This window comes from Dasypus novemcinctus, chromosome 5 (assembly GCF_030445035.2).
Source record: "Dasypus novemcinctus isolate mDasNov1 chromosome 5, mDasNov1.1.hap2, whole genome shotgun sequence".
Taxonomy (NCBI): Eukaryota; Metazoa; Chordata; class Mammalia; order Cingulata; family Dasypodidae; genus Dasypus; species Dasypus novemcinctus.
In genome coordinates, this window is record NC_080677.1 from 71,228,734 (window position 1) to 71,251,040 (window position 22,307).

General features: G+C 33.4%; 1 protein-coding gene across 1 annotated transcript in view; it reads left to right on the top strand.

The window, feature by feature from the left end:
* PCLO (piccolo presynaptic cytomatrix protein) overlaps nucleotides 1–17,948 on the top strand; it is a 376,758-nt gene extending 358,810 nt beyond the window's left edge. Inside the window, exons 23-25 of the mRNA XM_071215189.1 lie at nucleotides 11,197–11,331; nucleotides 11,765–11,910; nucleotides 13,258–17,948. Coding sequence (XP_071071290.1) covers nucleotides 11,197–11,331; nucleotides 11,765–11,910; nucleotides 13,258–13,398 — 422 coding nt within the window. The 3' untranslated portion in view covers nucleotides 13,399–17,948. The remainder of the gene's footprint in view (nucleotides 1–11,196; nucleotides 11,332–11,764; nucleotides 11,911–13,257) is intronic.
* The last annotated feature ends 4,359 nt before the right edge of the window (nucleotides 17,949–22,307 follow it).

Consider the following 22,307-nt stretch of genomic DNA (forward strand, 5'->3'; position numbering starts at 1 on the left):
TAGGGGTTTGTTATCTTGAGATTTCAGGGAATTATTTTGAAACTCCAAACATTTTCAATGTAAAGTCCATTTTTAAATTTTCAATTTTCTTCTCAATAGCAAATGTTTTGTGGGTTTTTTTTTTTTTGGTCTAACATAAGATAATAGACTTTCAATTAAAAGTTTTTAAAGAGGTCTAATTATTTTCAGTCACAGTAAAATGAAAGCTAAGAAATATGTACCAAAAAGAGAGAAAATGCTGAAAACATTGAAGGAAAACAATCAGAAAAATCTATTTTTTCCTCCTAAAATTATGTTCTTTCTGGCTTTATCTCAGAAAGTAAGGGTTTTTTTTATATAGCAAAATACAAAGAGGATGTGCAGGCTTGTCCTACTTTCACAGAACTTTTTAATTGTACTAGGCAAGAGTGCCTGCCTTTTTGGATAAAGGATCACCTTGAATCTGGGTTATTTCAAATAAAAGTTTTAAGGAAAGCTTAAAGAATCTTCTCCCTTGGAAATAGTTTTTTTAATGAAAACATAACAAAATCCCACCTCCCTTAGACCCCACTCAGCATAGGGACAGGAAAACATGCTAAGATGTCATTCAATAGCTTTTAGTATAGAGAAGCTTTGGCATTGATGAAAACATAATACAATGATAGACTGACATAAAATCATTTATTGTTAGATAGAGTCACTATAGAGTTGGAAAAAATTCCAAAATATCTCACATCCATGTTTCAGCTTAATTTAGTGGTACAAGCATGGTCATTTGAGTCAGACTCAATAAATCACTATTTTATGGATTTGGTAGAAAAAGTTCCCTTATAAGTTGGTAGTAAAGAGTAAGAAAAATATGCAAATTCATTCATTAAACATCTAGTATATACTAGATGCTTTTGCTATGGGCTGAAAAGAAAAGGGTAGAATGGCACGGCCTTTGCACTTTTAAATTACTTTGCATGTTTAAGTCAATTACATATAAAATCCTATAAAGTCTTGGAACAGAATAGTTGTTCAATAAATTGTATACTTTATCTTTGCCTTCTTGACCATTGTGACTCCCTACATGTAACAAATTAAATACACTTTTATAAATTATTGCTTTGAAAAGAAGCAGGTAAGCATTTACTCCTTTCTTGATTGTATCTACCTGGTCTTCCCAGGACAATCTTCCCACAAATCCCTAGTCCATCTCCACCCCACCCACACACTTGTGTGCTAATCTCGCACCCCAAATTCCAAGCCATCCCCCTCCAGCACAGGCAGGCACAAAAGCACAAGAGCACACACATGAATTTGGCACATGATCACTATCATGTAGTAGATAGATTACCATGATTTTGGCAATAACCTGGGGCTATCTTCCTGGAAACTGAGCTAATTTAACTGTGATTTTTGACAATTTAGTTAACCTAAAATTGACAGTATCCTTTGTGTTTAGTGAGAGTATTAATAACTACTCTGCTTATTTTACATAGTTTTAAGGGAAAATGAGATATGACAGTTTACATATTTTATTTTAAAATCATTTAATTCATCACTAATGAATTTGTATTCATCATTAGTAATATTATAATTCACTGTTCATTTGGTTATACAAAAGCATACATTTTATTTGTGAGGGAGTAGAAAAAATTTTTCTTAAAATATATTTGGGAAGAAAATTCTCCTTTTTTCTTTAATATAGAATCCAGTGAATTGCAGTGTAAAGAAATTATAACCAGTATTGAAGTATTTTTCAAATCTTGCCTTAATAATTTTTTCTCTAATCCTTTTTTCATGATATGTGTCAGTAAAAAACGCTGGTCCTAAGTCAATCTGTTAGCTACAGCAGTAGAAGGGGAGCTGGATAAAGGAACTAGTTGCCTAGAGTCGTTACCATTGTATGAATAGGATCATTTACAGAGAGCCAATCTCATGAGGCCTTACAATGTGGATATTGGAATGGAATCTAATACAGTACAGAAAAAAATAAATAGTACCACTCTGCCTACTCTTTTCAAGCATCTAATAAGTAGGGTTAACCTTCAAAAAAGGCTATTTCACACTCCAAACACTGTTATATAAAAGAATCTTTGTCCAGAAAACAAATTTCTGAGAATTTACTTTAAAATATATCCATGGCTGTAATATGCACTCTGGAAAACAACAATATACCAGGAAATTAAAATCAATACAAAGCAGATACTGGGCTTATAAATAAAAATCAAGTAGCTTTCCTTGCTACTCAAGAGTATGGTGTAGAGAAAAGGGGCTAATTGTAGATAATTATTGAGTACCAGAGTCAAAAGTCCTTCTAAGTTTTGTAAAGGAGAGTTACAACATCAGTATGGAAGGTAAAATTATCCTAGAATGGAGAGTACACCTGGTTGGAAATTATAGAGAAAGACTAGGGAAAAGAAAAAATTATAGTGAGCTTACTTCCTCCCTCTAAGGTTTTATTTGCACAGGCTCAGCAAAGTGGAAAATAACCTTTACTTTGGCAGAAAGGGAAAGCGGTATTTTAAGTAAAAAGTGTTGACATAAGAATATTTCAAGACATGGTTTCCTTGGTTTGCTTGCTTAATCTGAATAAACTGAGCAGTTGACCTTAGGGTTATAGTCCATTGCTGTCAATTTCTTCTAGAACTGATCTTCCTTTGCATCAAGAATGTTGAGAGAGAGTGGATGTTGCTAAAACAGTTGAGTGCCTGCTTTCCATATGGGAGGTCCCAGTCAATTTCTGGTGCCTCCTAAAAACCAACAAGCAAACAAATGAAAAAACTAACACAGAAGGGGTGATGTGGCTCAGTAGTTGAGCACTGGCCTCTCACATAAGAGGTCCCAGGTTCAATCCTGGGCCCCAGTACCTCAAAAAAAGAAAGCATTAGTCACCATTAATATAATAAAATAAAAATATTTTCTCAATCAATAACCACTTCTTTTAAATTATTTTGCATATTAAAGTCAATTACATACAGGATCATAAATGATTAGGAATAATTCAGGATATGTTATTGGTGTTCTTGTTATTTGATCTAAATAACTGCATATTTGATCTACCGTAAATGTATAAATAGTATCTTCTAGAAGAGATCTTTCATTACTTAAACAACTTATAGAGTTGCTTGCTATGCCCACTCTGCTTTCTAAGAGAAAATAAAATAAAATAGCAAATTTTGATCCTGAAGACTCTTTCATTATGATAATGTATTATAAAAAGTGCTTTAAAATGAATATTGCCTTAAGCGACCCAATGTTTTAACCATCTTATTCATATGAAAATATAAGATGTTCAAGGGAGAATAGAGCCCTATTTGAAAGCATAAAATCTAAATTCAAGTTTTGCCTGAGCCGTTGTATTTTTTTTTTTTTTGCCAGACTGCTATCACAAATAATACAAATGGGCTTTATCTTAACAAAAGTAATTTATTGGCTCAGAGTTTTGAGGTTAGAAGAAATCCAAAATCAAGACACAGGCAAGGTTTTATTTCTTCCCAAAGACTGCAGCGTTCTGGTGCTGGCTGCCAGCACTCTTCGGGGTGCCCATCGTAGGGCGATGTGTTCTCCTTTCTCTTCCGGTTCGCCCAACTTCCAGCTTCTGGCTCCATCCTCTGGCTGTCTTTTTATATATGTCTAGTTATCCAGATTATGACCACCCTCATTTAGTTGAGCCTCATTGTCACTAAAAGTAACTTCTTCAAACAATCCTATTTACCAGGGGTTCACACCCACAAGAATGCCTATTAAGAACTTGTCTAAACTAGGTTACATAATTCAAGATACCACAACCACGTAATGATTTGGCAAGATACTTAAAACATGGGAGCTACAGTTTTCTCATCTGTAAAGTATGGATTATACCAACCTTAATTCTTGTGAGAAATGAGTATTAACTGTTCTGTTAATTGTAATATTTTCCTAAAATATACTTCTCTAAAAATATAAATTATATAGCAAGTTATAGGTATATGTTTAAATGTATGCCTATAGATATGACATACACGTTTCCAGAGATAAAATATATCAGTAAATGTATCTAGACATTTTTCTGAGAAAATGAATAAGCAGGGAAGAGAATTGCATATTTTAATGGAGAATAAAACACCAGAGAGAGTGAAAAGGGGAAGCTGTGAAAACCAATTTTATAGTTATACTTGCTTGGAATGATTTTTAGGTAAAGAGAAAGAGGACAGAGACAATTTTTTTAAAATGGAATTATATTATTCTTGTTCTTTGTAAAAAATTATTATATCATTGTTGAATTTAATAAAGAAATTGTATCAAAGTGAAAATAAAGTAATAGGTTAACTTCAGATTAATATTTTCACCATATTAGTCTATAAAAGATCTGGCAAAGTTTATGAAATAAAATTTAAAATGTTAAGCAACTAGGTCATTATGATTTTTTTTTTTTTTTAAAGATTTATTTATTTATTTAATTCCCCCCCTTCCCCTGGTTGTCTGTTCTTGGTGTCTGTTTGCTGCGTCTTGTTTCTTTGTCCGCTTCTGTTGTCGTCAGCGGCACGGGAAGTGTAGGCGGCGCCATTTCCGGGCAGGCTGCACTTTCTTTTCACGCTGGGCGGCTTTCCTCACGGGCGCACTCCTTGCGCGTGGGGCTCCCCCACGCGGGGGACACCCTTGCGTGGCACGGCACTCCTTGCGCGCATCAGCACTGCGCATGGCCAGCTCCACACGGGTGAAGGAGGTCCGGGGTTTGAACCGCGGACCTCCCATATGGTAGACGGACGCCCTAACAACTGGGCCAAAGTCCGTTTCCCATGATTTTTAATAATATATTTCCATTTTAAATGTCATTGCTTGACTTTCTGCTTTAAAATGTAATGAATCATGGCAAGTGGAATTGGCTCAATTGATAGAGCATCCGCCTACCATATAGGAGGTCCAGGGTTCAAACCCAGGTCCTGCTGGCCCATGTGGTGAGCTGGCCCATGCGCAGTCCTTGCGCCATGCCAAGCAGGGGTGTCCCCCATGTAGGGGTGCCCCACATGCAAGGAGTGTGCCCCACAAGGAGAGCCGCCCCGCACGAAAAACGCAGCCTGCCCAGGATGGCGCCGCACACAGAGAGCGCTGATGCAGCAAGATGACGCAACCCAAAGAAACACAGATTCCCAGTGCCACCTGACGAGAATGCAAGCAGACACAGAAGAACACACAGCAAATGAACATAGAGAACAGGCAATGGGGGAAGAGAAGAGGACAGGAATAAATAAAATAAATCTTTTAAAAAAATGTAATGAATCAATGTTCTTCCAGTTTTTGCAGCTTTTTAGCCTCCATTATTTTATAGGTAGCCTGGATTTCATCCTCAAGTGTTTTCTCTTCCTCCCTTCCTCCCTCCTTCTCTCTCTTGGTCCTTCCCTGCCTCCCTCCTTCCCTCCCTTCCTTCTTTCCTTCCTTCCTTCCTTCTCCTAAATATATAATCTGCCATAATCTCTTAAATATTTGTGTACAGCTATTTGTTTCTTTTATATACCAAAGAACACTTAAATAGGAGCATACTTTTTTTCCCTCAGATATTTGCAGACATTGTTCTTCTGACTTCTGGCATTGAATGTTGCTTTTGAGAATCTGAGGTCAGCCTGATTCTTGGACTTTTACAGGGGAATTGTTTTTTAGCCCTGGATCCTTACAGAATGTTTTCTATATCCTTAAAGTTCATTAGCTCAAATAGAATACACTACCAGCTAAATCTGTCATTATTTCTGGGAATGCAGGATATTTTTTTTATATTTTTCAATAGATGCTATTTTCTATTCTCTTACATTTACTTTTTCAGAGAAATCAGTCACATTGGATCTTATCTTTCTGTTGTACTTATCTAGTATGTTCTCTCTCTGACTTTTTACATGTCTTTTTCCTCTCTATCTCCTTAAGCCCTCCTTTCCATTGTCAATAATATTAATTTCTATCTTATCTCATTTTGTTCAGTGATATTTCTAATTCATTAAGAGTTTTGAAATGGGATTACATGTTCCTTTAACCCTGTGATCTCCATGTTACTTCACCTATTATTTCAACTCATTTTTCAACTATGCCCCCTCTGTGCCTTTGTCTCTCCTCCCTTCCTCTTTTCTCCATTTCTGTTCTTGAGTTGTGTGTGCATGCCACAATCTAGGATTAATAGTTTCTCAAGAGTAAAATCAATTTTTATTATTTTAATACAATCAAAGAAGCATAAGTTTCAGGACACCAAGAAACCTGAAGACTAGCCAAAGTATTAGTCTACTGACCATTTATTCTCTACTCCAAGCCAATTAACAAAATATAACATCCTCTAGGTGTGTGATGTCTTTTTTAGTTTAAAGATTCAAGAAAATCTGGAGCTGCTATATTCCTTTTGGAGACAAAAGACATGGAGTTTTTTTGTCTGCAACCATTCATCTGTTTCAAATGACAGAATTCTGAATTTATAAAAGAACAGTAGTAATTGATAATGAAGACCCATAATTAACTCATCCTTCTCTTTTGAGATCTCTACAATAGATAAGTCCTTTCTTCCTTTAATAGAAACGTTAAAGGGCAAGCTTAAGCAATCTTTGAACAGAGAAAAACTTCTCAAGAACTTCACAAGTATCACACTGTCAAACATGTGACTTTAACCTTCCAAGGAAAAAACATACAAAGTGATGACTTGAGAACATTATTTAGCAAGTTTTATATTCAACCTTTCTTCCCACATGAGAGGGTGAAAAAAAAAACAACAAACTTAAAATGTATGGAGTGTTGAGTGGGCTTTCAAGCCTGTAAAAGAGAAATATGACCTATAAAAGGGAGTTTCTCCCAAAAGAAATTGTCGTCTATTCCTTTCCAATGTGATATGCCTTTTTTCATGAAATACATATTTACTTTAGAGAACAACTGGTAGATATACTATAGTTATTCAGACTTGGTATTTAGGTGCCATTTTCTCAAAAATTAATGAAGTGTGCATATCACTTTAAGGAAACAATTGACTATTTGTTGCCAATGTTAAAATTCAGCTTGTAAGTAAAATTTTGAACTTTGGAATGCTTATATCTGTCTCTTCAAGACTGACAGCTTCCAAATATTCAAGGATTTTTTTAAAATTTTTAATAACACTTTTTATTTATTTATTTATTTTTTATTCATTTTTTAAAAAATATTACATTGAAAAAATATGAAGTCCCATTCAACCCCACCGCCCCCACCCCCCACTCCCCCCACAGCAACACTCTCTCCCATCATCATGACACATCCATTGCATTTGGTACATACATCTCTGGGCATCGCTGCACCTCATGGTCAATGGTCCACATCATAGCCCATACTCTCCCACGTTCCATCCAGTGGGCCCTGGGGGGATCTACAATGTCCCGTAATTGTCCGTGAAGCCCCACCCAGGACAACTCCAAGTCCTGAAAATGCCTCCACATCTCATCTCTTCCTCCCATTCCCTGCACCCAGCAGCCACCATGGCCACTTTTCCCACACCAATGCCACATTTTCTCTGTGGACATTGGATTGGTTGTGTCCATTGCACTTCTATGTCTAGAGGGGGCTTAGATTCCACATGGATACTGGATGCAATCCTCCTGCTTTCAGTTGTAGGCACTCTAGGCTCCATGGTGTGCTGGTTGACATTTTTCAACTCCATGTTAGCTGAGTGGGGTAATTCCAATAAATCAGAGTGTAGGAGTTGAAGTCTGTTGAGGTTCAGGGCGTGGCTATCATATTGTCAGTCCAGAGATTCAAATCCCCTAGATATATCTTAAACCCCAGCACCAACTACAATTCCAGTAAAGTAGCATGAAAATCTTGTGAAAAGAGATCCCATCTGAGTCCAGTTCCATCACGCAGAAACACCAGCTCCAAAGAAGGGCCAACTGACATGGCAGTGAACCCCATCTGCCATGACCATAGAACCCATGGGTCTCTTTAGCCCTCAAAAGAACCAATACCTGTGGTTGTATCTACTTTATCTGTCTCTGAGACTCTGCTCAGGTGTCCATAAGGGCAATCCTTCTGACAACCTCCAGACTCTTTTTTTAGAAACTCATAGCCATATAAACTCATTTCTCCTTTTCATTTCCCCCTTACATTAGGTCAAACAGCATTTTAAACTCCTGTTGTTATATGTAGACAGGGATATTCTGCTGGTCCATGTTGAACCTTTAATTCAAACAGAAGGAACATTGCCTAACTCCTTCTATGATGCCAACATTACCCGAGTACCAAAGCCAAACAAAGACACCACAAGAAAGGAAAATTACAGACCAATTTCTCTAATGAACCTAGATGCAAAAATACTTAACAAAATACTTGCTAATCGTATTCAACAACCCATTAAATGAATTATACACCACGACCAAGTGGGATTTATTCCAGGTATGCAAGGATGGTTCAACATAAGAAAATCAATCAATGTAATACACCATATAAACAGATTGAAGGAAAAAAATCACATGATTATATCTATAGATGCAGAAAAAGCATTTGACAAAATATAGCACCCTTTCTTGATAAAAACACTCCAAAAGATCGGAATACAAGGAAAGTTTTTGAACATGATAAAGAGTATATATGAAAAATCTACAGCCAACATTGTTTACAATGGAGAAATCCTAAAATCCTTCCCTCTAAAGTCAGGAACAAGACAAGGATGTCCATTGTCTCCCCTTCTATTTAACATTGTCTTAGAAGTACTTGCTCGAGCACTAAGGCAAGAACCAGATATAAAAGGCATTCAAATTGGAAAGGAAGAAGTCAAATTTCATTATTTGCAGATGACATGATCCTATACATAGAAAACCCTGAGAGATCTACAACAAAGCTTCTAGAACTCATAAATGAGTTTAGTAAAGTCGCAGGTTATAAGATCAATGCACAAAAATCAGTAGCATTTCTGTACACCAATAATGAGCAAGCTCAGGAGGAAATCAAGAAACAAATACCATTCACAATAGTAAATTAAAAAATCAAATATTTAGGAATAAATTTAACTAAAGATGTAAAAAACTTATACACTGAGAACTATACACGACTGTTCAAGGAAATTAAAGAAGACCTAAATAAATGGAAGAATATTCCTTGTTCATGGATAGGAAGACTAAATATTATTAAGATGTCTATCCTACCAAAACTGATCTACACATTCAATGCAATCCCAATAAAAATCAACACAGCCTTCTTTAAGGAACTAGAAAAACTAACTATGAAATTTATTTGGAAAGGAAAGAGGCCCCGAATAGCCAAAGACATATTGAAAAAGAAAACCAAAATTGGAGGAATCACACTACTTGACTTCAAAACATACTACAAAGCTACAGTAGTGAAAACAGCATGGTATTGGCATAAGGAGAGACACACAGACCAATGGAATCAAATTGAAATATTCAAGGATTTTTTAAATGAGATATGTGGTAATATCAACAAATGTGATTTTTTATTTTTGCATGAAGTGTGTCAACATTTGGAAGTAAACCAGTATTTTCCAAACGACCAATGAATGATACTACAAATTCAGGCGTAGTTAATATAGGTATTCAAAGTGCAAGTTAGACTGATGGTCTTTAAAGTAACTAAGTACAAAGTGTTCATTAATATGGTTTCTGAACCCATATTGTCACTAACCTTTAAGTAACTCTCACTTGTTAAGTTTTATTATAGTATTGAAGATTTTCCATGATTATCTGAAATGGATATTAAAATATTTCTACCTCTTCCACCTGTGAATCTGTATGAGACTGAACTTTCTTCATATACATTAACTAATACAATTGATTGTAATGAAATTTATTTTGAAATAGGCATGAGAATCCAGTTCTCTTCTATTAAGCCAAGCATTAAATATACCTGAAAAAATTTAGAACAGCAGTACTCTTCTCTCTCTCTTTTTTTTTTTTTTTTGGAAAGTATAGTTAAATATATTTCATTAAAATTTTATTTATTTATTTATTTGTCATTGTCATTTTAACTGAATTAAAATTATTATTTATTTATTTCAAAGTTTAAATGTCTGATACCAAAGAATGTTATAGCTGTAACTCACTTAAACCAAGGCTTTTTAAGGTCCTCATATTTTTAAAGAGTGTAAAGTTGTTCTGATAACAAAATATTTGAGAACAGATCCTCTATAGCAATTTTAAAACCTGAAATGGTTTTACCTATTGTTACAAAGTTAAAAACCAAATTATTAACAGTCCTCAATTAACAATATTTTCTGATCACATTGTCATTTATTTAGCTCTTCAATCCTATAATATTCCTTTTTTTAATGCATTATTCCTTGTTCTTTCTTATCATGCTTTCTCATCCTTCTGGTCTTAGCTCAAGCAATACTTCCCTAAGGAAGTGCTCCTTTGTTATATCCTCTTTGAGAAACATGCCCTTGTACTTCAGAACACTTCTGTCTTTCTAATTATGCATTTAGTGATGGAAAGATTTTAATATATTCCTTCCCAAATAGAAAAACAATGTCTGCTTTGGCTCACCATTGTATCCATTCTTCCTAGAAGAGTGTTCAGCACAGAGTAAGGTGGGAAATAAAGTACTTTTTCATTGAATGAATAAATGGATAAATGGGTGAATTGACAGTTGAGTGGATAAATTAATAAATGATTTGACCGAACAGGAATAGCATCTTCGGTAATAGTAAAGATCCAAGATAATCATCAGGAACGAATATGTTGAGTTCAGTTAAACTCACTCATCATATTTGTCTTTTGCAATTTTATTACTACATGTTCTTGGCTAATTTCTTATACAAAAGTAACCAAAAAGAAGTAAATTAATATATAATGAGTCTAGTTGTCCTAGAAAGTGTTCTTGTGTAAGACTGATAATGGGCAATTGTAGGGAAACAACTTATCGTATTTTATAGGACTGGTTACTATTTCCTACAAATAATATTAGAATTCAGTTAGTTTTGTCTGTGTTTTTCTTCATTCCAGTATAGTCTCATCTACCCCTCTTTTGGCCTACAAAGCTATAGCTGAGTAACAGTATTTCCTCTACAATACCCTTGTACAGGTCTATCGTCATACTTAACATATTACAAATATCTGTATATTTTCAATGTCCCCCTGAGACTATGTACTCTTGATGGTCTTGTTTTTATTCATTTGTGTATCTACAGATACTCTCACACTTGATAAATACTCAGTAAATTAACATATGAATGAATGATAGAGGTAAAAATTTAATAAATGACATTATATAGCCTTTAACTTTTTCTCTTAATTGTTCCAGTTAAAACACAAGTAATGGGTGAAATAAAAATTGCATTGAAGAAGGAAATGAAGACTGATGGTGAGCAGCTAATAGTTGAAATTCTCCAATGCAGAAATATCACCTACAAATTTAAATCTCCTGATCACTTACCAGGTATCTAATTTTATGATAATGAGCAACATAATATATTTAGGAAACCCTTGGGGATGCATTCCAAATATCCTTAGAAATGCTAATTAAAATTCAGACTGCATACCAAATACACCAGAAAAAAATGCCAAATAGGATTTTAGTAACATTTTGTATATAGAACAAGTGGCAAAATCTTTTCTTTTTCCCAGTTTTTAGCTACTTGTTTTTCAGCTTATATACTAGAATGATGTAATTATTAAATGATAAGCAAGCAAATTTAAATTGTTAAGGCAATTGCTACATATTTAAATGAATTTAAAGTTGTCTGAAACAAATTACACATAATCTGCTGATTGTTTAAAAATGTAGAGCGCTCTCAGTATACAATTTTAATTCTTTCAGTAGGAAACTATATGTTTAATGGACATGTAACAGACTGAAATCTTATTTTCAGATTTGTATGTGAAAATATATGTGATGAACATCTCCACTCAAAAAAAAGTGATCAAGAAAAAAACAAGAGTATGTAGACATGATAGAGAGCCTTCATTCAATGAAACTTTTAGATTCAGCCTAAGTCCTGCTGGACATTCCCTTCAGGTAACTTCATAGTATACAATTACTATTTTACATTTTTCATTCATATTGTGCTTATTTATTTTCCATTCAATTACTCAATATTTATATACTGATCATGTATTATGTGACATTTGACAAGTCAATTAATCCTTAAAATATCTTCCCAGGGGCTGCATAGAATTCCACACCCCACCTTCCCCATCCAATTAGTTACCAACTCTTTTCTTTTATGTCCAGTTTACTTTATATAATTTTCTCTTAGTTCCATGCTTACTGCCACTACTTCTCTTTAGGCCTCCAACTTTTTCACTCAAACCATTTCATCTGTGTACCTGATGTAATTTTCACCTTTAATTCATTCCATCACAGTGTTGTCAGAACCATCTGTTAAAAACACTGGTTAGGTAACAATAAGACCTTTTAGTGACTTACCATTATCTTGACTCTGTAAGAGTCCTACAAGATAAGTTCTAATTTTACCCATTTAGTTTTATCTCCTTCTATACTTTTTCACTCACTCTATACCCGAGTTGCACCAGAATCTTTTCAGTCAGGTTAGGCCTCCAAACCTTTGCTCGTATTTTCTCCCTTGTTCAAAGCTTCTTTCTCCATCTCTTTCCATCTATCACAATACTCCACATCTTTCAGTATAAACTTAGTACCTTTACTGATGACCACTGTGTAATTTATCACACATTAGTCACATACCATTTTGCTTATATTATAATCATTTCAATCCCATTCTGCCATTAATATAATGGCTAATTCCGCCTAATGCCCACTCCCTTTCTTTCATCTCTTGAAAGAAAATCTCTTGGATATGAGATCCCATGGGATTGCCAGTAATACAAATTCTACATATGACTGAAGAAAACCACTTCGGAAGTACATACTGTAGTAAAGCCACCAGGAAATTAAATACTAAATAAAACTTGTTTAGTGTTGAGTTTGCCTTATGAAATCCAGTCCATTTACTCAGTACTCAAATAATTTGCATTTAAAAAACTAGTAAAAGATGTGCCTAGAAAAGATATTTTATAGAACTTTACATTAGTTTAATTAAAAACTAGTCAAAATTAGCTTGTTTTACATTACAATTACCATTTATAATTCTCCTGTCCTTCAGGATATATCTTTTAATATGGAGAATGAGTTTAAAAATGTTGATGTCAATTGATTTATATTATGCAAATGTTTTGAGGACCTCTTGGTTATTAGTTTTCTTACAAGTGTGCCTGTTACTTCCTCCCATTCCCACATGCTCTTCTCCTTGCTGTTTCTTTGGTGATCAAATGTCCTTAAAAGAGTTTGAAAATTAAATAAATAAATAGATAAATAAATAAATATAATTTTGTCTATTTCTTCTAGATTTTACTTTTTTCCAATGGAGGAAAGTTTATGAAAAAGACCTTAATAGGTGAAGCCTGTATCTGGCTTGACAAAGTGGATCTAAGGAAAAGAATAGTCAACTGGCATAAACTTTTGGTCAGTCCTACCCAAACCCATTGAAGAAATGTGGCTGCTCAGGGCATAGAAACTTCTCTAAATAGATTCAAATCAAGGCTATAGTTGGATACTATTTTATTAAGCTATGTTTTCAGGAGCAAACATGAGAGGGGGCATGACAGGAAAAAGCATAACTAAAGCATTGTAAATTTATTGTTGTGGAACACAGAAAAAGTTTCAAATGGAAAAGTTCCTGGTTGATGACAAAAAAATATAGAGTTCTGAAATCTTGTGTTTCTTGTGACTGTCAATTGAAATGTAGGAGAAATGGTCTTAAGACAAAAACCATTGATCAGATTTGAGCTGTAGCTAAAAGCAGAGGATCAAAGATCATTTTGGTGCAGAAGAATCTCAGTTGAAAGGAAAGAACTGATGGAACAATTCTCAGTTTTCAAAAGCCTGAAAAATCTTTCTTTAACTTACATTCTCAGACAACTTACTGTTCTGAGATTTGGACATAAGATACACCTACAATATGCCCAGGACTGATAGTGAGGTGGCTGTGTTCATAGGGAAAAAGGAGGAGAAGAGGTAGAAATTATGACTTGTAAGAATATGTTGCACAGATTTTCTATTGTGTCTAAATGTTACAAGGGTGGAAAACACCAAATTTGGAATCCATATGGCAAAGCACATTTGTGTCAACATACTTTGAAATAATGTAGAGTGAAGAAAATGCTAGGTAGACATGAAATTACATTTATTCGAGAAATAAGGCCATCATTTTTCTAGACCTTGATGACTGGTTAACAAAGAAAAACGTTGCCCACAAAACATTGGGAACTTGGTTGAGAACATCAAAATCTCCATTATTTACCCTTTAATTAAGGAATCTTCAATATATGTACCAAAAGACCTAGATTTAAATGATGTATTTTAACAAGCATGATAACTTGTTCTTTGTGGAATTGCAAATAAATGTACTATCCTGCATTATTTCCTTTCTCTTGAGTGAGGTATTGACAGAGAGAGAAAATTCTTTCTCTGGCAAACAAATCACATTAATCTCATGACATTGATTAATTAAATTAGTGACATTTCTTGCTCTTCTGTAATGTTTTTCCCCTAACACATCAGCTGATTGTATAATGAAAACCATAACACTGAACTCACGTTCTCTCTCGTGCTCTTTTTTCCTCCTTTAGTAACAATATTACAGTGATCAAGTTGTTCAGTGCTGGGAAAATACGTGAAAATTAAACTTTATATTGAGGCTAAAATATACTTTGAGCTATCTTAATAATATAGAATAAAATGGTCAAAGTCATTAAAACGAAACTGCCATCTTCTCCATCAAGCAACATTAGTAAAGGAATTAGCACGGAGCTGTGGAAAATACACTCAGGTGGGATTAGAAGCCTGGCATCTGGTCTTGGCTCTGCCACTGACTCAGTGTATTACCTTGCATATATAACATATTATTTTCCCCCCGTTTTCTTGTTTGTAGGATAAAAATAATTTTATATTGCTAACCTTCCTATTGGGATGTTGGGATGATCAAACCAAGTGGTCTATGAAAGAAAATGAAAGCACATTTCCAGGTATAGTTTTATAAACAGAAATAATAAAAAAATATCACACAGCTTTTTGATTCTCAAATTTTATATATGAAAAAGTATCCTCCAAACCAATGGCAAGCATTGGCACAGATAAAAGTAGAAAATTCACTTTAAAATTCACTTTTATTTTCTTTAAAATAAAAGCTTTCATTTAACCTAAAAACGGTGAAAAATTAAATGAAAATTATTTTCAAATTTTTGTTATCCTAAATTAAAAGAATTATACTGATCTTCTTATGCCATTCCCATATTACATCCAAATATAAATAAATTAAAGTGCTTCTCAGAGTATCCTGAGTTTAAAAGCTGCTGCTTTATTCAAGAATAGGGGTTTAATAGAATGAGAGGAAATCATCTCCAAATATATTGGTTGAATATTAAATTTTCTCATTTTTAAGGATTTTTTATTTGATAGGAGTTAATTAAATGTAAAACACTAAAAATAAAGAATGTGTAATAAATCACAGACCATACATATTTATTGTGCTCATTAAAAAATAAAAATTTACTTTCCTCCAGCCTAAGAAAGATAACCATCATTTTTCCCTCAGTTTTTATTTCCCTCATCCCTGATATTGCAGTGTTCTTTACCCTTGATATTACTCTAGAATGAGCATGGGGGGGAGGGATCACTAAAGATTTGCTATTGCTAGGATTTTTATTTTTAGCGACAACTAGATCTGCTGATGGTTGCCATGGATATTTCCAGCAGAAGCTAGCACTAGAGGAAGCCTATAATCATCACTCATAATTGGGAAAGAAAAAGGTCCAGGAAGATCTCCTGACATAAAAATTCTCTATTTGCCCTTAAAAGGAACCTCTGACTCACCTTTAGTCCTCTTGGCAGCTACCTTCATCCAGAGGTGTGCCTGAGAGATTGTATGCCCAGTTAGCTTGCTTCGTTCCAGTTGCAATTTCTTTTGCAATAATACAAATGGAGGGGCCACCAAAACAATGAATTCCCTTCAGTAGTTATCTGACCAAAAAGTTTAGGGGTCTTTCCATTATAAGAGTCCCTTGGTTCCAAGGAATTAGGGATAGGGCCAGGTCAATTACAAAGAGTTAATGACAGGGCTTCTTTTTTGTGCACCAGCAACCTCAGAGAGCATAAGATCCTGCCAAAGTGTGCCAAGTTTGCAGCTGACCAAACTCTGAAGTTGTACTGGAATTATTCTATGCAACACTGATCCTTACATGAATGCACTTCTTCTGAATGATGTTGATCACCCTTCTTACAATGAAACTAGTTCTTTTTTAATTATTAATAGGGCTATTGGTGTTTTTTACTTTTTTGTATATATCACGGCATGTGATTTTCCACTTTATTTTATTTTATTTTATTGGCATTAGCTTTTTTTTAATCCTACTAACAACAAAGTTTGTAGTCTCTAAAACATGTGATAAGTCCAAACAGCACTTATACCTTGAAAAGCATTTTAATGATTCCCACAAATTCATTGAGTTGTTAGAGACCAAAGTTGCTTCTTGGTTTAAGATTTGGCCCTAGAGAAACTTCCAGCAGTAGAAGCAAAAGCACAATGTGAACTTTTACAAAAGACAGGGATTTATGGGGTAGTTATTACAGAAATAGATACTACTAGAAACAAGAAATTTGTGTTTTCCCTGGTTTTACTTGAGATTAAGGTTTTTGGTGACTCTGAACTCATTATTTCTCATTTCAATTTAAAATACCAATATCCAAGACTACGGGCAGAGATTGTCTTTGCTCCTTAATAGTGCCCATATTTTAACTAATCACACTAATTGAATGCATATTTTCAGCATATCAGTGTAATTAACTTTGTGGATCACACATATTAAAATTGTCATGTTGGGAATATTATAGCTGGTAACCAGCTGATATTGATTCTTATGTAGGAACAGTTGTGATGACAGTGGTGATAGCAGTAGTGACACTAGCAGTGGTGGTGATGTGAAGTAAAATAAAATTATATACTATATTTCACCCAATTTCTTAGAAATTATTTGATCAATGTTTCATTTCATTAAGATATCATAAAGATGTTTATAGTATTTTTTTACTTTATTATTTAAATCATAACTAACAATATTTTTAAAAACTTATTTTCATTGCTACAATGTCTAATATTCCAAAATCAGCCAACTACATATATATATATGTTTATACTATAGGTGTGACAGAAGTGATTCCCTTTTCTTGAGCTTACAATGGATGTGAAAGAAAGCTCAATGAATAATTATGAACTGTTTCTTTAATAACTACTTGCCTTTGATGTAATACAAGAATGAATGAGTGAAAAGATTCTCATTGAATATGACATATTGATGTTTTCTGTGTATCATGTTGTTATTATTAAAGATACCCAGTAAACCAAAATTATTAATCAAATTCCTTACCTCATAGGTAGATTGAAAGCATTTTCTTAATTTGTTACCCTGTACCTTACTATACATTTAATACAATAGGACAAAGTTGAGATATTAATTTTATTTGGCATTCAGCATGTGAATGTGATTATTGTTTGATTGTGTCTGTATATTTGTCTGTGATGTGATCAGGTGCTCCTTCCACTGATTAATGCGTGTGCTGATATCCTAACAAAAACACATCTGATGTTAAAGAAAAAATGTCCTGTCTGGAAAAATAAAAGCCTAACAAAACTGATTTCAAAATTAAAAATTAAGTACATGGACATATGTCTTGTTTTGAACTATGTGTTGCATGCCATGTTGGTGATTTAATAATGTGTTACTTTTTCTGTTTTACCCAACTCTCCAGAAAATCTAATGAACAATTACAAATTCTTGGGGTAAAGGTTGTTAAATTGAATTGAAAATATGTGAGAATTGTATAATAAAAAAAAATGCTTGTAAATCTGTTTTGAGTTTTACTCTTCGTAAAAATGAGTCTTGGTTTTGTGGTACTATACAGGATGTATCTGATAACTTATGCAAACTGTGCTGTATAAAGGCTGTTGTCTCAGCCTTACTAATAAATACTGAAAATGTCAACTTTGACTTCTTGTGGTCATCAATATGGTAAATTGATACTTAATATAAAAACAGAACATGGAACTTTCTCTGAAAAATGTCTACTCATCCAGCTTTAAAAATAGAAAATACAGCACAGGTTGAAAACAAAGAGAATTAAACAAATGCATGGCTCAGAACTAAACAGCTATTACTCTTATAACCACCACCTAGGCCAAGTAATTTAACTTTGTGCACTACCCTATAAACCCTTTATGTATGTAACTCACCACTATCACAACTCCCTCTCTCTGCCCAAAATATGAAGATTAACCTGATATTTATGATAATTAGTTACTTTTTTATCACCCACATCTGCCCACTAAAAACTAGTACAGTCTTCCTGGATTTTTAAAATAATGGAAGTCTCTTTCAATCTATACAGTCTCTTTCCACCATTTTTGTTTTCTACACATCTCATTTAATGAAGAAACTAGGGTTTTCAATCTGGAGGTTTTCTTCAAATCTGGATCTGCACCCTTATGATGAAGTTAACGTGTTTCTCTGAATTGCCTTTAAATTGGTGTTTGGGGGGAGCAGATGTGGCTCAAGCAGTTGAGCTCCTGCTTCCCACATGGGCGGTCTCAGTGAGGTTCCTGGTGCTTCCTAAAAACAAAACAAAAACAACAAGCAAAAAAAGCAAAAGACCAAGTCAGGGGAGTCCATGTGGCTCAGTAGTTGAGCACCAGCTTCCCACTTACAAAGTCACGTCTTGGTACCTCAAAAAAAAAAAAAGGTAAATTGGTATTTGGCTCTACAGACTTGATCTGATTCACGCTCGATCTCTTTATCACAAGTTGCTGTTGTGGTCTTCCATTAGGAGCCCTATAAACATTTGGTTGTCTCTATTTTTTGTAGTATTTGCAGCCTCTGAGTCTCAATGCCTGTAATAGATCCGTTAATATTTAGATGTTCCAAAATGGTGTCATTCTAACCAATCATTACTTCTTCTTGGGATAGAGAAATAATTTCTTCTTCTTTACAAAGAGAAACCAATATATCAAGAAATATTTGCTTTCCCAATGGTGTGGTTTGCATAGGAAACTTTGGGTAAAGACAGGGTAAAGCTTGAGTTTTCCTTTATCTACTTAACATTTTCAAAATAATGAGATGGTTTCCAGTCAGCTTCCAAAGATAACCAATTGGCTTTTTTTTTTTTTGTATCCTTATGAACTCAAGGATTGACACATGTTTGATATATTTTAATTCTTTGAAACTATTGATCTTTTTGATATTCAAATTTACCCTTTTGACAAGTGGGGCATCTTTGAATAAGCTTACATGTTTATTGTAGTCTTTGATAATTTTCCAAATTATTGTATTTTAACCTTAAAACCTTGCAAGAAATCTACCTAAATTCTTATTTTTATTTTTTCTCTTTTCATCTCTATAAAATCATTATATTTACCACTGATTGATCAATATTCATATAATATGCTGTTGGTACACTCTTAAGGTCATTACAAGATTAAGTACATTTTGGTACATTATTTGAAAGTAAGGCCAGACCTAAAAGGTCATTATTATATGAATAATTAGTAAGCAATTTCATATTTGACTATTTAAATGTTGGAAATTCCCCAAACCTACAGTCTACAGATTTTGTAAATTGAGCCAAAATAGTTTTCTATTTAAAAATAATAATACTACACTATTATTTTTAAAAAATAAACCATCAAAATGTGTAACTGAAAACTCCAAATGAAAATTAGTAAGGAATATTTTCATGGATTTGTCAGTGAAAAATAGCTTTCAACAATTTAATTCTTTGAAAAGAACAATAAAATCAACAAACCTGTGACAATCAAAAGAGAAAGAAAGTCAAGACACCATTATCAGTTATTAGAAATTTAAAAAGATTCCAAGATCCAAAGATAAGTTAAACCTAATCCAGCAGTTTATAAAAAAGTAAGAATGATGACCAATTTGGAATTATCCCAGTTATACAAGATTGCCTTAAAAGTAATTAATAAAATCTCTCACATTATAGATTAAAGTAAAAATAACATAAAATGGTAGAAAATATTTTATTAAATTCAAAATACATTCATAATTGAAAACTAGAGTGGAAGAGAATGTTCTAAATCTTATAAATGTTGTTTATTTAAAAAACTTAATGGTACAGGGATAAAGGTGCTTCTTTTAAGACCAGAAACAAGGTGAGTATCCCTATTATCTCCATTTCTATTCAATATTACCATAGTTTCCAGTCAGTGTAGTAAAGCAAGAATTTAAAAATACTAATTGAAGAGTAAGAAGTTGAAAGGAAGATAAAAAATCTTTAATTATTTGTAGACCAAGCACATTTGTGGGTAGAAAATCAAAACAATCAACAATTTGTTTCAGAGCATACAAAAGAATTTATCACATTTACTAGATATGAAAAATGCACAGAAATAAAATCCTTCTCTATACATGGATAATATTTATAAAATGAAATTTTCAAAAGACATCATTTATTATAGCTCCAAACGTATCAAATGCCTAGGCATAAATTAGCAAAGATTTTTAAGACCTTCACAAAAATAATGACATTTTATTGAACTATTAAGTAAGACCTAAATACAATGTTCATTGATTGAAAATTGGATATAGTGACAATCTTTCCAAATCAAAAATCCATAGATTCAATGCAATCACATTTTACAAATCTACAAGGAATTTGATAAGCAGATTGTAAAATTTATGTTGAAATACAAAGAGACAAGAAATTAACAGCATACTTGGAAGGATAAAACAAAGTAGGAGAACATTTTTAACAGGTGTCAAGAGTAATTATAAAGGCACAGAAATTAGACAGTGTAATTATGATCCAGGATAGATAAATTAATGGAGTTAATTAATTAATGGAATAAAATAGCACAACCTGTAGACACACACATATGGATACATGATATGTAACAAAGGAGATAAAGTAAATCTGCAGAAAAGCATGGACTTTCTATTGAATGCTGTGGGTCAATTGGATGATAACTTGAAAACAAATGAAATGGTACCCTACTTCACAAAATACACAAGGTAAAGTTCACATAGGTTAAAGATCTAAATGTGAAAAGTAAATTTATAAAATATTTAGAGAATAATATAGGAAAATGTCTTCATATTGGGGTAGGAATAAGACATATACAAAAAAACTAACCAAAAGGAAAATCTGGTAAATTCAACTGCGTAAAATTAAAGACTTCTATTCCTCAGACTCCATAAAGAGATTAAGAAAGTCACAGAATTAAAGAAGACATTTGCAATTCATATAAAAGAAACAAAGACTAATATTAAGAATAGATAAAGAACACATAAGACAAAAGAAAAAGAAAAGCAATGGAATGAAAAAATGGGAAAAAATCTTGGACAGTTACTTTATAAAAGAAGATCCAATGGTCAATGAACATAGAAGCAGATACTCAACTTTATCAGTTTTCAGGGAAATTTCAGTTTATACTAAAAAATATTATAGATTGGTAAAAATCCTAGTCTAAGTAAGGCAAATTTTGGCAATGTAATTATTATGTTCCTGGTAGAAGTACAGGTACAACCATTTTTAAAAATAGCTTGGAATTATCTTCTAACACTGAATATTTCCATCCTTACAACTCATTGATTCCATTCCTAGATTATATGCATCAGAGAAACTCTTGAACATTTATACCAGAAGACAAGCCCAAGTATGCTGAGCAGTTATATAGCCAGTACAGATTGGTAGCTTCCATTCTCCTTGGTCAGGCTTCCCTTCAGATAGATTTGGTGATTGTTGTGATTGGTATGTAACCTTACCATACACAACATTAAATATTTGACCATCATCATTGCAAGTATATTTATAGCCATCTCAATCATTGTAACCCCAAATTCAAAACAACCAAAAAAATCCATCAACAATAAAATGGATATTAATATTTTGTAGAATATTACTGCAACAAAATAAGACAATAAAAATGAACAAACGAACTATGCATATCAATATGAACGAAAAAGTAAAATGAAACAAAAAATGCCATGTGAATCTAACAGCTATGAAGAAAATTAAAAGAATGATTATCACAAAAGATAGTTTTTGGGTTACCTAATGTGGGAGTAAAACAGACATGATTTGGGAAGCACCTAGGGCACTTTTAAGATAATATTGATAGTTTTCTAACTAGTCTTTAAACTATACACTTTTCTATCTGTATGGTATCTTTCATAATTGAAAGGAAAAAAGAGAGACAGGGAAAGAGGGAAGGGAGGGAGGGAGGGAGGGAGGGAGGGAGGGAGGGAGGGAGGGAGGGAGGAAGGAAGGAAGGAAGGAAGGAAGGAAGGAAGGAAGGAAGGAAGGAAGGAAGGAAGGAAGGAAGGAAGGAAGGA